The sequence below is a fragment of the Anneissia japonica genome, unplaced genomic scaffold (genome assembly GCF_011630105.1).
Source record: "Anneissia japonica isolate Jap-2015-1 unplaced genomic scaffold, ASM1163010v1 scaffold9_len2422644_cov172, whole genome shotgun sequence".
Taxonomy (NCBI): domain Eukaryota; kingdom Metazoa; phylum Echinodermata; class Crinoidea; order Comatulida; family Comatulidae; genus Anneissia; species Anneissia japonica.
The window spans coordinates 359,228-376,295 of record NW_022758107.1 but is presented as its reverse complement, the minus strand read 5'-3'; the positions used below and the strand labels follow the sequence as shown (position 1 = coordinate 376,295).

The 17,068-nt window shown below is 32.5% G+C and overlaps 1 protein-coding gene across 4 annotated transcripts in view; it reads left to right on the top strand.

Annotated features, from left to right (window-relative positions):
- The window catches only part of LOC117125168 (afadin- and alpha-actinin-binding protein A-like), a 36,205-nt gene extending 20,416 nt beyond the window's left edge, over window positions 1-15,789 (top strand). For all 4 annotated transcript variants that reach the window (XM_033271579.1, XM_033271582.1, XM_033271581.1 and 1 more), the window contains exons 4-12: window positions 3,322-3,490; window positions 4,481-4,619; window positions 5,300-5,375; window positions 6,169-6,331; window positions 8,221-8,568; window positions 9,088-9,261; window positions 9,870-9,990; window positions 10,723-10,891; window positions 11,398-15,789. In XM_033271579.1, the coding sequence (XP_033127470.1) occupies window positions 3,322-3,490; window positions 4,481-4,619; window positions 5,300-5,375; window positions 6,169-6,331; window positions 8,221-8,568; window positions 9,088-9,261; window positions 9,870-9,990; window positions 10,723-10,891; window positions 11,398-11,902 (1,864 nt within the window). In that variant the 3' untranslated portion in view covers window positions 11,903-15,789. The remainder of the gene's footprint in view (window positions 1-3,321; window positions 3,491-4,480; window positions 4,620-5,299; window positions 5,376-6,168; window positions 6,332-8,220; window positions 8,569-9,087; window positions 9,262-9,869; window positions 9,991-10,722; window positions 10,892-11,397) is intronic.
- Window positions 15,790-17,068: the final 1,279 nt, after the last annotated feature.

Genomic DNA, 17,068 nt, shown 5'->3' with positions numbered 1-17,068 from the left:
TTCTATTGTGCCCTTTACAGTATGTGTTTCATGTCTTTATTATGTTTTTATCATTTTATTATGTTTTAATTAGATCTTTGTATTTTATTATGTTTTTAGCGATTGCTTTATTTTTATCACTGCAATTGATGTCATCATACAGATAAAAATAAATGCTCCAATTATATTATCAATAAAGTTCCGCAATCGTGGTAATTTCTCAGCTTTTAATTGTTAGGTAAATATTATTACCACCAATGTATAATAGACAAACTACATATGCTTGGCTGTAATTCACTTTGTTTTATGATGAGCAGACTGCCCTTCTGTCAGTACTGAAAACATTTTATCATCGCTCTCCTCTAACGACCAAAGAATGCCTATTGAGTACTGTTCATTAATAAAGTAATCTACTGTACCTTGTATGTAGTGCGACCAGCTGTTCACAGGATTAGCAATGCACGTCCCTATATTTAGATATGGACTATGCACAATATCAACCCATAAATCACACAGAAAGCTATATAATTATTATCATATACTTAACAATGTTTGATGCTCAAATAATATAAAGGCTCTTCAGAGCACTTGGCAAATGTATTATCATGTTTTGGCTCCCTGTTCTAGTTTTCCTTTCTCTGAATTACCCACCAATGTATTAGACACACCATTTTGATGATAATGTGACTTGATGAAATTTTAAACAAATACTTGTACATGTACACTTGTTTTGGCCCATGTCTGCTAGTAAACATTAAAATGCTTATTATGACAATCTTAATCTTGAACAATTATTATACATATTTGAAAACATGAATTTTAGCCTATTACCATATTTAACCAGACAAAATGAATGTGGTGCATACAGTAAACAGTTAGATGTGAATTTTATAAAATATTTTTATTATTCAATTCAACTGACTCTGATTTTCGAAGTCACTTGGCTTTTGCAACAGAAAAATAATTTTTGTCTTGTTAATTCGATAATTGACCTAATATACCAGTTGTCAGAACCTATGGGGGAAAAAAAGAAATACAATTGCTCTCATTTTGCAGGCCGTGTTTTTGAATCTATGTACACAGTGTATTATAACCATGGCAACTGAAGCAAACATGGCCAGTAAATATAATTGTCAGTAAGTCGGCAATTTGGTCTACTCGAGAATTTACCAACTACAGTAATTCAGTAAATTATACTTTGCATGCAAAACGGAAATAACAGGTTCCAATTAAGGCTGTGCTGTAATTATGTTCTACAAACCGCGTATTCAAAGAAGAGAAAAAAATTGATGGAGTTAAAAGTATGATTAGTTTGCCTTCCGCATGTCTGCTCATGCTTGCGTGTGTTTACAATTTGGATGAAAAGGCTTTGCAAGAGCACCTGCAACTATCCTCATTTGCATATTTTGTGTACCTGTAGTTTTCGGATATTTCATTAAGATGCTAAATTAATTCTCATTAAAACCCATGCGATATTGAGTAAAATGCGGATAGTAATGAACTGCAAGTAAAAGCCAATTACCATAAACCATGATGAATACAAACTCTCTATTGATTCTAAGAATTCAGCGTTGATCTAGCGAAAGGAAAATTCAATAGACTTTTGGTGATTGATTGCTTAATTAATTTGTCAATAATTAACTTAGTGATAGAATATCTGATTGAATTGTTGCTAATTATGTTACAATTTTAACAATTCATGGAATGATGCATTTTTATAACATCTCTAGGGTTTGGGTCATATGTCATGTAGTTGCATCGTGCCACTTTTAAGTAAACTTATAGATCCTCCTTGCCAATATTTCATAATACTTGCCAATTACAAACTGCGATGTCTGTACTGTTGTACCTAGTAATAATCTTGAAAATTATAAAAACTCAAATTAAATTGTTTAGAGTACAGTTGAACTTGCCTAAGTCGAATCCAGAATGCCATTGAAATATTGTTCAACTTGGATAAAATTCGACTTACAGATTGTTAATTAATGGAAAACACAACAATTTGGCATGTAAAATAAGATCGACTCAGAAATTATTCGACTTGGGCAAGTTTAACTGTATTATAATGTGTAAAATTTTGAAAACAGCACATACTCTACTGGAACGTCTGGACAGATGAGATATCAACATTCCTGAAGCTTTTGTTTTACAGGCTTTAGCTAACATACAAATAGAAAAATCAAATTCATTTTCCTATTGTACAGTATGGCTACAATAGGCTCCAAAAATACCAATTGTCATTGCATTTTTTTTTTAGCAGATATTTGTTTTGGGAAATTTAACCGTAAAGGGAAATATTTACCATTTATTATGCATTATTCGGCAGGATGAGATTTAACTTGCTGTCAGAGATGACATACTGGATTCCTTCTCAATTGGGAATTAACAGAGTTCCTGGTTTAGTGTAGAATTAGTCCCTAGCGGTTGGTTGGGGATATTTACAAATTGTGCATTATAATTGTTATGTCTGCCACAATGTCCAGATGTTGTTAATATATGCATCAGTACATATTATACAGCTTCTTTTTTTTTTTTATCATTCATCAAATATTAATCATCATCCCATAATGTTTTTATTGTAGTTGCTACTATACTTTTTATGTATTTATATTTTTGTTATCTAATATGTTTGTAGACCATATCACTTTTCTACAATTACAGATATGATTATATATCTACCAGTTAGTGTTTACTGGGGTCTCTCTAATTAAAGCTGCACTCGCACCAATCCAAATTTTTGGATCGGACAATCTCAGTGGTTAAAAACACTGGTGTCCAGTGTTTGAAAAAACACGGTCTGAATTTCGGTTGGGATTTGATGTGAATGCAGCTTCACAGTCCCTCCAATTAAAGACCACCTCCCATTAAAGACCACTTTTTTGTGGTCTCATATTAACAAATGTCTTTTATCTTTTTTATTCCAATTAGAGACCAAAGCTGCTAAAGAGCATGCAAACCTGTGTCCCAAAAATGGTCTTTAATTGGAAGGAATCATGTAATATACTGCCTTAAAATATTGTATTGTGCAACATATTTATCTCTACTACAGTTAGCCCTCAAATTCGAGACCACCTTTGGAACCTAAAAATTTGTGTGGTCTCGGAGCTCGGTCTCCAATTATAGGGTCAGCTTTGTGTTAAAAGATTGACAATTGTTATTTGGTTCTTAGAAAAAGTGGTCTCAGAATTAGAGGGGTCTCGAATTGGCGGGTGCACTGTATGTAATTTTTTTTCCAATAAAACCCTTGATTGTTTTTAATTATACAATATTTGTCCATTGTAGCAAAATGTAACCATATAGTGAATAAAACTTTAAAAATACAATAATTTTTGTTGCTTGCAGAAGAATACGCTGCGACAGTGATCTGGATCATTTAAATGTTACATGTACACGATTAAAAGAACAATTAGAACAACAGCAACGGGATAACGTAGCATTGGTGGAGAAAGAAAGACAGCACATTTTACAAAACAAAGGACTTAATAATAAACTTAAAGCTACAAAAGAAGAGGTGAGATAATTAGTATTTCATTATTTCATTTCTTATGTTATTGTAAAATTATTTATATAATTCTAGATCAGAAATATTTTTAACCACTTCTATTAGGAATACATAACAAAATGTATAGATATCATAAATAAACAATATTTTTCTAAATATTTTAAAGACATACAAAATATCAACCAATGAAAGACAATAGAGGACATTTTCTTTCTTTATAATAAGCACAAAGAGTAAATCAAGCTACAGTTGTATCAACACACAAGCAAAATGTAATTTTTATCAAAGAAATGTGTGCATTCTCAGTTATTAGAGAATGTGTTACAAGTCCTTAAGGCCGGACACTCACTGTACCTGATGGTCGTCGGCTGACGCGATTCCACGTCGAACGCAATGGCACGACACGTGCGCAGAGGATCATTTTTAACGGTGATCTGTTCAAGCTGCCACTAACAATAGCAGACAACGTCCTGCCATCAACGCACACAGTGAGCGGAGTTGGATTCATCGTACTACGATCAGTGAATGTCCGGCTTAACGCACATTATGCTTTAATGGCTTGATAGGCTATCAGTGTACAGTATTTTCCTTGAAAAAAGTACCATTATGAGTGATGGACAGATGGTACTGTACAGTAGTGTAATTTCATCTTTGGAAATATAATCAGAGCAATGTATGGCAAAATGCAACTGAAGGAGGAAACACTTAGATTCTCTCCTCAGATGAGATTCATTCTTGGTTTGATAGTATAGTGATTATATTAAATATGCCATCTCACAGAAAAGAAGACTAATAAATTCAGAATGTTTGTGTCACCTGCGTGTAATCTCCGCACTGATGATGGCATTAAACCCTGTCGAAACATGTTTGTTTCCTAGAAACCGGCAGTGACGAGCAAATTTAAACTCAGACTAACCCCCGCGACAGGATTGTTGTCATTGTTTTAAAGTTTATTATTTTATTTTGTTATTAGTGGATGATTTATTTTTCTGATTTCAGATCAAGAAACTTGATGGTATTAATAGACACAGAGACACACAGTTCAAACATGACCTGAAAAAGAAGGAAAGAGAAGCTAGCAAATTGAAGGAGAGGATTCATCAGTTACTAACAGACAAAAACCAAGAAAGAAGAATAGGTGACAATTCTACTATTAAAATATTTTCATTAAATATGTACTTTATCGAGCTAATTTAAAACTTGGAGACAAAAAAAAAAAAATCAATATTTAAAAATTTAAGCATAGGCATAATAATTACATATTGAAGTAAGTCATTCATAGCTTTCAATTCAATTGAAAATTAAACAGATAATTTTTTTACTAAACAAGGATGCAATGCTCTTCCTATATTCTTGGAATAACCCTTGAATTGACCGGTGATCATTTAAGAATTTTCACTGATCACTAAAAACTGAATTACTTTGATCTGTAACAGACAGCTGATAACATAATAGATCATTTCTAATGCGTTATTCAATGATATACTTGAATCTTTAGGGGCAAGTTCATCATTTTTCCCTGTTAAGCCATGAACAATGTTCAAAACCTGCTTATATATATAGCAGTAAAAAAGAAAAGGGGGGACATGAAGCATTTTAAACTAAATTCATCTCTTGGATGAAAATATGCAAAGCTAATACAAAAATAGTATTTTTTTTTATTATTTTAATATAAAGATATAGAAAATGGAGTGATTAAGTTACCCAGTAATGCTCATATATTATATTCATGTGGGAAATTTTTAACTTATGTAATGAAATATTTATATTTATTAAAGCAGAACAATGCAGCATTATAATATTTTTTTTTTTTTTCAGGAATGGATATTTTGAATTCCATTCAACGATCAGATGGAAAGAGAAGCAAATGGAAGACAGGAAGGACAGGAGAGAAGTAAGTAAACAAACTATAATATTTCATTGGCCGTATTCGACTGGTTCGTTCTTCATTAAACCACGCCCACCTGCGCAGTGGTAAAATCCTACTTAACGAAGACGACCAGTCAAATAGAAAACTGGTAAATACTCGACAAAAAAAAATGGCTGCATAGTTACCGCGATACACGCTGCATAATCAAGGCTGTTTCAGATTGTGGCACTATGAGTTTTTCGTAAATAAATGTTTTCATCCAGTTTTTGAATTCTGTTAGCCTACAATTATTTTTGACTTCAATGTGAGTAAATATTATAATTTTTATTTTCTGAAACGCAAATGTTGTTGCTAAACTGACCAATCGGCCATATTTTTTTTTTTTTTGTCATGTGCATAACTTAACGCTGATTAACGCATTCTGGTTACGTTAATTTTTGTTGTCAACGAAGTCTATTTTACGAACCAGTCGAATGAAAATAATACTCAACGAAAATTCGTACTCAACAAAATGAAGCAATCGAATAAGCCCATTGTCAAATTTCTTTCCTGTGACACATTTTTGCTGACTGTTGTGGGTGAGGATGTGTTCCATGAATGTTTGATCTGGTGGTATCCATTGGTAATAATGTAAAACGCATACAGGCAGTATATTGCAATATGCGCTGTATGAATAAAACATTATTATTAATAATATTGATGAGATAGTATTAGAATTATTACATTAATTGAATCTTGTGAAAATGAGGGATGTACTTACTGTACTTGATGTTTTAGCAATTTAGTATAATTTTATGTTTTTTATTTATTACTCTAGACATGAGGAAGATATGTACAGACTTATAATAACGAACTACGAAGAGCGCCAGGAAGAATTAATGGGAGAGAACCGAGAACTTAGGGAGTCGCTAAGCAACATGCAGAAAGAATTAGTGGACTTACTCAATCAGCAGACCTTTTCCAAAACAGACAGCAACACAGTATGTACAAAGATGTAGTATTCTCCGTATTGTCTACCTTTTCTGACTTCTGATTCTCTGACTAAGGCTGTGTTTATACTACACCATGAGATTAAACACAGTGTTGTGTCATTGAACGAAAATTAACGCCAAAGGCCGATCGCTCAACGACACTCATTTTTACTTGCGAGTTTTGAATCCGTGTTATACAGGAAATTGTTTAAGGCGCATTGCATCGTGGGATGTAAGGTCAAATAAACAAATAATTGAAAGCTGGTAAACTTATGTGGTTCTTTTAAATAAGCAGTTAATTTTGAGGTTATTGCCTTGATATTTTGGGTGGCCGTATATCTTTATGTAAACTAGGAAGTTGGTTGTTTTTATTCTGGTGGGATGAGTATACCAGATGTTGCCAAGTGTCTGTTTGTTTAGTTTATAATATGCTGACCATTGTAGACAATAAACTGATAACGATGCTGATGTTTTTGATGTTTAATTCCACTAATGCGTTCTCCTGAGTAATATGACATTTATATTAATCTAATCAGCACTTAGGAATCTCTGCTTGATTTCATATAAAATTATTAATATTCTATGTTAGTATTATTAATGGTACATGGTGTGTGATCTTTTAAAATATACTTGTTTTGTTTTTATTGCAGTTGCAACATCTGAATTGAATTGAACAAACCTCAATCCAATCTTGTTAGTTTTTTTTATGCATTCAGCATTGGACAGCATTACTTTTTTGCTACAAGTTTTGTTAACATTTCCAACTCATACCATTTTGAAATCCATAGGTGGACATAGGACTAGATAATATGTACGGTAATGAATAAATTAGAAAAGCAGTAGGAGAAGGTTTAATAGGTATCTCCAAATTCAATCATTATCTGTACTTTTTCTTTTGTTTGTGCAATAAGATTTTTTGTAAAAAAATTATAATAAAATGGTGGATACAGTAACATGATAGAAAATTTTAGAGAAGATGAATGCATTAGTTTCATAATAAATGAATGAGAGAGAGAGACTGAAAAAAATAAATTGAAACTCAATGATTGGTATGTTAATTCTCTATTTTTCTTTTTTAACTTTTGTTCAAGCCAAAATTCTAAAATTAACTTATAGTTATTCTGGTGGGATGAGTATACCAGATGTTGCCAAGTGTCTGTTTGTTTAGTTTATAATATGCTGACCATTGTAGACAATAAACTGATAACGATGCTGATGTTTTTGATGTTTAATTCCACTAATGCGTTCTCCTGAGTAATATGACATTTATATTAATCTAATCAGCACTTAGGAATCTCTGCTTGATTTCATATAAAATTATTAATATTCTATGTTAGTATTATTAATGGTACATGGTGTGTGATCTTTTAAAATATACTTGTTTTGTTTTTATTGCAGTTGCAACATCTGAATTGAATTGAACAAACCTCAATCCAATCTTGTTAGTTTTTTTTATGCATTCAGCATTGGACAGCATTACTTTTTTGCTACAAGTTTTGTTAACATTTCCAACTCATACCATTTTGAAATCCATAGGTGGACATAGGACTAGATAATATGTACGGTAATGAATAAATTAGAAAAGCAGTAGGAGAAGGTTTAATAGGTATCTCCAAATTCAATCATTATCTGTACTTTTTCTTTTGTTTGTGCAATAAGATTTTTTGTGAAAAAATTATAATAAAATGATGGATACAGTAACATGATAGAAAATTTTAGAGAAGATGAATGCATTAGTTTCATAATGAATGAATGAATAAGAGAGAGAGACTGAAAAAAATAAATTGAAACTCAATGATTGGTATGTTAATTCTCTATTTTTCATTTTTAACTTTTGTTCAAGCCAAAATTCTGAAATTAACTTATAGAAATAATTCTTTTTTTTTTTTTTTTTGCAGTGTCTTGATGGAGATGAAGCGATGGAAGAAGATGGTTACCATGATGCATCGGATGAGGAGCTATCCTCGGGTCATTTTCAAATGCCTTTCGACATGGTCAGGGAAGGGATCGAAAGCAGTATGCGGAGAAAATGGAGGAAATTGAAAGAGAAAATTCGTAAAATGGAAACAGAAGCGCAGATTGAGAATAAAGAGAACTCTTATGTTAACAACAGTACTTCGCAATCACAGTCACTTAAAGTTGGACAACAGTCCGAAATTGAACAATATCAGAAACAAATCAATAAATTACAGTTAAAACTCTCAACTTATAAAGATATTATTGAACAGCAGGAACAACTGTTACAGGTGCGTTGTTTTAGGGGTCCCAAGGAATAATCCCTTACAAGGAGATCTGGTTAAATATGTATATCATGTTTAATTTCATTTTGCTGTGCCTAGTGATTATCCAGTGACACTGACTTCCGTGAGGCAATTGAAATTAAAGTAGTAAAGACATGCACATTTCATGAATTTGCGGGAGTTAGGTTATTTTCTGAGAGATTCTTGCTTTCTTGTGGGAGGCCGTCCTGACTCGGGACCCCTGTAGTTTATTTTCATTTTTTCTTTAGTTTTTCTATTTACTAACTTTCAAATCAAACGATCAATTGGTCAGTAATTTTAGAAAACAACTATAAATTTTCTTGATGTCATACTTTCATGCTAGTAGGTGTGAAGGCTTCTATTGTTAGGCATTTCTTACTGTTTCTATGTTCAGCACTGTGATGACATCTTCTCTTTAGTCTGCCTCTTCCAATTTCTTCTTTCCTTGGCTGCCATTCTACAGTATTACTAATATCATTTAAATTATAATTTTTTTTTCCACAGAGTGTGTCTTCACCTAAGTCTGACGAAAGTTTTGTGCAATTCCTGAAAGATTCCCATCTACTTGAAGAGAAGGATTCATTTGCTAGAGACAAAGAACTTTTCTATCAACAGAAGGCTGCATTTGAACAGGAACGAAGAAATTTCACAGAGGCTGCTATTAGACTAGGCCATGAGGTCAGTAGAGGTTTTACGAATAGAAAACTACTGTACCAAACTTTACCTAGTACATACCAAACTACCTTTACCAATGTATGCATACCTATCTTACTATCCACCTATCTTACCAACCTACCTTTACAATCAACAACCTACTTTACCTTACCAATCTACATACCAACTACCTTACTAACCTACTTTTTTAACTGCCTACCTTAATAACCAACCTGCCTTACCAACAACATTATCAACCTACCTTTATACAACATTCCTATAAACCAACCTTACCAGATATAACTACCTTTACCAACCTACCTTACCAAGTACATTACATACATCTATACATTACCAGACTACTTTATCAACCTTCTGTCTTACAAAACTGCCTTACAACCTACCTTATCAATCAATGGTAAAATGAATAACTACTAGGCTATGGATGAATATCACATGGTTCATAATGGTGGTTTTTCAGATAGGCTATGAAATCCATTATTAAAATATGAAAACAAATATAATATTGTTGTTATGTACATTTTATGTGTTTACCTTTTGTGGTTCTCAATAACATGAAATAATGTACCAAACTACTTTATAAATATTTTTTTCTTGTTTCTTTGTAATAGAGAAAGAAGTTTGAGGAGGAAAGGTCAACTTTTCTTCAACATCAAATTTCCATGACACCACAGGTCAGTAACCCGACCCCACCTCCACTGAGGCCTGCCAAGTCAATCAGTAAATCACCGAGTAAGTTTATCATTTCTCAGATTCAGTTTAATTTTCAGTCCAATAACATTTTAATAATGTTTAATAGGATAATAGTCAATATAATAATTTCAAATGAAAATGACAGTGAATTAAGAGAGTGATGATAATTGAGATAATAGATAGTTATAATAACAAGCTTTTATTTAGTTATAATTTTACAGGTCTCCCTCCAATTAAAGACCACTTTTGAGACTGGGGTTTTCATGGTCTTTAGCAGCTTTGGTCTCTAATTAGAATAATAATTAAAAAGACATTTGTTAATTTGGGACTACAAAAAAGTGGTCTTTAATTGGAGGTGGTCTGTCATTGGAGGGGTCTTTCATTAGAGGAAGCCCTGTATTTCATTTCCTTTTTGTTAAATTTACCATTCATTTTTCACTTTCAATTTATCACATGTTTATTTACGGTATGTAAATTTTATTTACCTTTGCATTGAGCATGCAGTTTGTTTGTTTGTTTAATTTATTTCTCTACACACATACATGAACATAAGAACATACATAACAAAAGCTTAATAGTAAAACCAACTAAGAATAATAGTACATTATAAGTGTGTGGAAGGAGGCCAAAATAAGTTTAGAATAAAACTTTAAGCCGTGGCCACCAGTTAAAAATATATATAAATCCAAAAATATAAAAACAAAATAAATATATATATATATATATACACATATGTATCAGTGTACTTCAACACAATTTTTCTTTGCCTAGGTCCGAATCTGAGCTCTACATCTTCAGTGTTGTCTTCCAAGCTTAAGCATGACTGTTTAGTTAGTACTCCACCCACATCTCGCCGTACTGCGAAAGTCGTAACACCATCCACAGTTGAGCTTTATCGGGCACTTAAACTTACATCTGAGACAAGTGAATGCCTTAATGGGTAGGTTTACTTACTATAATGTGTTAGATACCATAATTCTGACTTATACTTATTCAACGTACCTGTTTGAACCTACAATATCCAAAATATGCAAACTGTTTCTCTTTTACCAAGCAGTTGCCAATCAAATTTATAAATGCTTTTTATATTTTTATTCAGATTTTAAAAATTCATCACATAACATTATTATTATCTATCTTGATGAAAGTGGTTTGGCTCAGCAGTTTCCATACTGGCCATGAGATACCCCAACTTGCATTGTTGACAATCTTTGAAGTGGCTCAAGCTATGTCATATAAATATAGTAGTTAAGTAACCCCGTACATAGAGGTGGCTTTCAGGCCTTGTTGTGGTGATTTCAGTAAGAAATAAAGGCGTGTGAATAGAAATTGCATGAGGTAAATCCCAACCTATAAATTACCTTGGTTTTATGTTTTTATCAATCTTAAAATGTTTGCTGTAAAGCCCAGAATTTTAAATATATTTTTTCATTGATTTTTATGCAGTTCGCAAGAAAGCCTACGTGCCAAAGTTATATCAAATCCTCAAAGTAGTCCACGACTAGTCAAAGAGAAAAGATCATTTTCTAGCGAAGAAATCCGAATAAAACCATCATTGAAAGAAGACCAGTACCCAAGACCATCATCTCAGTTATCGAGAGGTGAGAAGCAGTCAAGACTGTCATCCGTAGGAAGAAGGCATCACAAGCCTTCCTCTCACCGTTTATCACGTGAGAATCTCAAATCATCCGCTACAGATGTACGCGGCAGCAACTCCAGCCTTAATTCATTGGAAAGTGACTCAAGTCAGGGGTCTTGTAATGTACGCCTAAGCTCTGGTCGTCGTCACAAAACCACTGTAGGACCAACAATGAAACGGGGAGGTCGCGAGCTTCCCCTTGATCCAAAAACTGCTAAAAAGGCAGAGCAGCATCGAGTCAATTTGAAATCGTCTATGACGCATCGGGATAAGAACAGAACCAGAAATGGTACACCCTCAAGCAGCAGGTAGACGATATCTCTAAACTCAGTATTCCAGCAAGTACTTTTGTAAAGTAAAGCTTTGGGAACATATTTGCTATCTGTATTTTCACCTGTTTAAAAATTGTAACATGAATAGGTTGCTGTTGATGAAAAGAGATTTTTGATGATGCTGAGATTTTTCTGATATGGGGAGAGGTTGCTGAGAAGGTGGAGATGATGAGTGTTTTCTATGCCAATGCATCACTGGTGTGGATATAGAGATGTGGAGATTTGTCTTAAGTTGCTTTTATGTGGAGAAGTTGGGAGTATATGGAGAGGTTGCTGAGGATGTGCTTAAGTACTTTGATAAGTGGAAGTTGCTGATGATGTGAAGATGTGTTACTGATTTTGTGTCTGATATTGTTTTTGAAAAGTTAATTGTGGTTGCTTTTTTTAATGAGTATTGTAAAGAAGACTGCAGCTGTAGCAGGCTATGTTAACAATCAAGGGTATAAAATGAGGGAAGTGTCTAAAAAGATTAGGCTTAAAGGTACAAAATACAAAATACAAAAGGTTTTGGTGTTCAATATAGTTTTGGGTTATGAAGGTAAACATTTATTTTTGGTACAAAAAAGTTTCCCACCTTTTTGTTTAATAATAGTGATAGTATTCATTAAATTACTTTAATATTATAGTGTTATTGATTTTGAAAGACGTACTGTCAATGTTAGTAGTTCTCAGAAGTATATCTTAGCATAATAGGAATTTCAAATCAAATCCGATTTATTTGTAAATGGAAATTACATAGAAAAGTCCTTGCTCATAAAATTACAATAATTATAAAAAATACATCAATATGAGAATACAAATGAAAATACAAAATTCAGTTATTATGTTATTATTTGAACTTCCATTGTAATCTTATGACATCTACTGGTAAACATTTTAAAATATATTGCTTCTTGAGTCAACAACAGCTACATAAAGACACTGCAAATAAGTTTAATAAATAATTCTTAAATATAAGTGACTTTTACTTCAAATCTGAATTTTACTACAGGTATGTATATGCCTCTGTCTTAATCTTTATTCACCTCAAAACCAGCGCAATAGGTATCCTACAAATCCGTCCTTGTAACTTTCTTTTATAAATCTAATTATTACAAAATTTATCAACAAAATATATAATTATATCAACTGTATATTATATTATAGTTCCGATTTTTATGACCGGCTGTTATAACAGCCTCTTTCCTCTTCTCAACAAATTGTAGAATAAATTCTGTGGAGATTAGTGTATAATTCAACCATATATATTTTGTATTCAATTTCAATATAAAGAGAATATAGTTAAATTTGATGGATTAGTTGTTCTCATGAAATATATGGTAATCTAAAAAGTTCAGAAGAACTAGAAATATGTCAGCATAACAATGCACTCTGCACGCTGACATGTTTTTGGGACGTTGACCAATAGCAGATTACCACCAGACAAACGTAACACTTAGTATGTGTTATCACTTTCAAGTATTTTGCAACCAAAGTTTGTTACAACAACGGATCCTAGTGTCAACATAGTGATATAGCATGCATGCTATAGGCAGTATATAGCCTGCATGCTAAAGGCAGTGCATGCTATAAACTTCAAACCAAATTTATTGAACCATTCAGAGATCTTAAACACACAATAAATGTATATAGATATTCCAATCTATTGGATGGTACCTTATTCAAACTGATGGCAATGCCATTGTTATATAACATTATTATGGATAAGAGGAGATCATGTTTGTCTCTTGCCAGTGCAATAGCCTCTGTAACTTTATAATAAATAATTTATAAAAGAATTTCTATGATATATTATCAAAAATTATTGCAAGATTTAATCTGTATGCAAGCATTAAACATGTTTATAAATATCCTATCTTTGTGTATCACCGTGAAATCTAGTTCAGTTCTATCAAGGGGATTTTGTTGTTAGTGTGTGACTGTCTCCCTTATTTTATTTGATCTCATGTACATGATTAAAACTTCAACAACGATGGCAGATGCCCTACTGCTTGATAAAGTAAATTTGAACTGTCAATTCCAAATGTTATGCAATCATTTATTTGAGCACATATTTGTTAATTTATACCTGCTTTTTGGCAGAGTTTTTAATTTATATTCATCATCCATTAACCAGGGATGTCTCAAGAAGTTTGCTGACAGGGATCCAAGAAGTTTGCTTACAAGTTACAGGGGTCCAAAACCAATGGGAAGTCTACTACTAGGAACTGCCATCGCATTCACATTGGGTTGATCAGCAAATTAATATTTTTAAGTAGTGTTAGTTTGTGTGAATTAATCACAGATATGATGAGCCATTCTAACACAGTGTTGGAGACAGTCACGTCATAGAATATGAAAATTTAAAAATTTCTGTGGAAATTTATATTGGTTGTCATGGGAATGTTGATTGACAGAGTACATCAGTTTTAAAAACACATAAAGCGCTGTCCATAGGACAGAGCTTTATATATTATAATGTAGTGTAAAAGGGGAAAAATCAACCCTCAAATCTTGAAAATGTTTGTGTTTATAGGCAATTAAATATAGGTAATAAATATAGGGTTTTTTTTCTCATTTGAATTAATTTAAAACTGACACTTTTTTTTATGAGGAATGAACAATAATTACATAATTGTTTTCAATTTCCTTTTAATAATCTCCAATGTGTTTATTATTTTGTTTCTTTACTTACTATAAAATTCAAATCTAGACTACATTCCATGAACTTCTGTCAGTACTTTCCAGTATAATTTTAATTGTATACTTACGGCAGCCCTGTTATTTATATTCTGTTAAAACAAAATGTATCATGTATTATTTATTAATGTTGATTTGCCTTTACCTGGTTGCAATTGTAATTTTTTGTTAAAATTAAAATTGTCTTCCATTGAAAATATATTCATAAATATAGGCATACTGTAAATAGAAGAGAGGGGTGTTTCTCATAGATTACATTGTGTACTGAAACAACACCATAGTATATTATATTAAAATATAGTACAGTATATGAAATATCTTTTGCTCTACAAATAATACCAGAGTTTTAAAAATTCCTCTGGAAATTTATATTATTCCTCACATGTTTGTTCTCACAGGAATGTTGAATCACAAAGTATAGCCGTTTTTAAAAATACCATAAAGCCCTGTCCAGACTATTAAATTTTAATTGAAAAAATATGACTAAATATGGTCATAATGACATCACATCATAACCATAGATAAGCCTATTCATGATATCTGTAGATAGATATTGATATCTATGGACATACAACAGTTTTTTTGTCAAAAAAAAATTGATAATCTGGATTGTATAATTTATTTGTTGTGTTGTATATTATTATTATACGTGATGATGACAAAGGATTGTTGTGAAACATGTTTGTACAGACAGCACTTGTGCCTGCAAAGTTCTTAAAATGTTGTAGATGTAGAATTAATAATGCTTTGCAGCCAGTAAATGTATTGTATTCTGCTGGTGTTCGCTTGTGTGACATGCAGGTAGAAAAGTCACAGTGTAAACGATTTAATGTGTAACATGATGCGAGAAAGACGCTTCAAAAAGTAGATTGGGTTGAATATGGACCTTTCCGCTAGACCCCGCCCTGCTCCTTGGATATCCTACAAAACATTAGCGTAAACGTATTTAAACACATGCGCTTGTGGGATGACATTGGTGTTTGTAGGACATTCATGTTCCTGGACCTGTTCTGATTGGTTATTTGTGAAGTTTGATACTCTTGATAGGTCCATTAGTAGGTATAGGGAGATTTAAGTTTTGGACTGTTTGTAAAAATGTGATAAAAAATATTTTCTGATCATGTATATACCAATAGAATTTATGCTTGTTCTTTACAATTTTGCACTAATAAATTGCCACTTTTGAAATGGTGTTTGATGTAGTTTTAATTATCGGTTTTTAAAACAAAAAAAAAGTACACAGTTCTTAGTAAAAATATTTATACAGTAATGTTTATGGTCCATGTTAATTCTTTATCCACACTATCACATTCTACAGCAGACGTAGATGAGAGATCGTCAGCGTTGGAAGTTTTTGACCACCAAAGCTTGCATTATGTAAGGCACTTGAAGATGATGATGATGGGTAGCTGGGTGGCTAGATGCTTGCCTTCGAATATCAGGGTCAGGGTCTATATCCTTTGATATCACAAGATTTTTTCTCATGACCGAAACACATATCCTGGTCATTCCCTAAGCTTCGTAATGAGACTTGGCTGATAAAGGATCACCTTCCAGGATGTGTTGAAAGTGTCACCCTCTATAAATATATGTAATTGTTTTTTTTTTAATAGAAAGAGTGAAAATTGAGTGAATTTTATTACTTAATTTTATAAAAAATGCAAGATGAATAAATCTTAGCTTGACCCGACATAAATGGCCGTATTTGACTGGTTGTTCTTCGTTAAACCACGCCCAACTGCGCAGCGGTAAAATCCTACTCAACGAAGACGAACAGTCAAATAGAAAACTTGTAAATACTCAACAAAACAAAATGGCTGCATAGTTACCGCGATACACGCTGTATAATCAAGATTGTGTCAGCTTGTGACAGTATGGGTTTTTCGCCAAAAAAAATATTTTCATCCAGTTTTTGAATTCTGTTAGCCTACAATTATTTTTTGACTTCATGCTGGTAAATATAATTTTTATTTTCTGAAATTTAATCTAAATTATATCAACGCAAATGTTGTTTCTAAACTCACCAATCGGCCATGATTCTTTTGGTCAGTTTGGTCACGTGAATAACTTAAAAGAGAACTAGCAAAATGATTTTTTGTTCTAGAGAGGATTTTTGATACGCCATTAATAATAGAATCAACCTTCAACCTATCAAATATCCACTCTAGAACAAAAAATCATTTTGCTAGTTCTCTTTTAATGCCTGTCTCTTATACACATCTAGATGTGTATAAGAGACAGGCCAAGCACTGCGCATGAGACGCATTTGTTCTTCGGATTTTAGATTTTCAGAATCGAACAGAAGATCTCCGGAATAGAAATTATCATCGAGGACCCATTGAAAATGCTATATAAAAAAAAAGAGCAAAGGACATAACTCGTGCTCAAACACTGACGTACAAACCACGTCTAAAGATCGACCAGAGTGCCACTGGTCACTACCTATCACCCTAGGTTACCACCACTA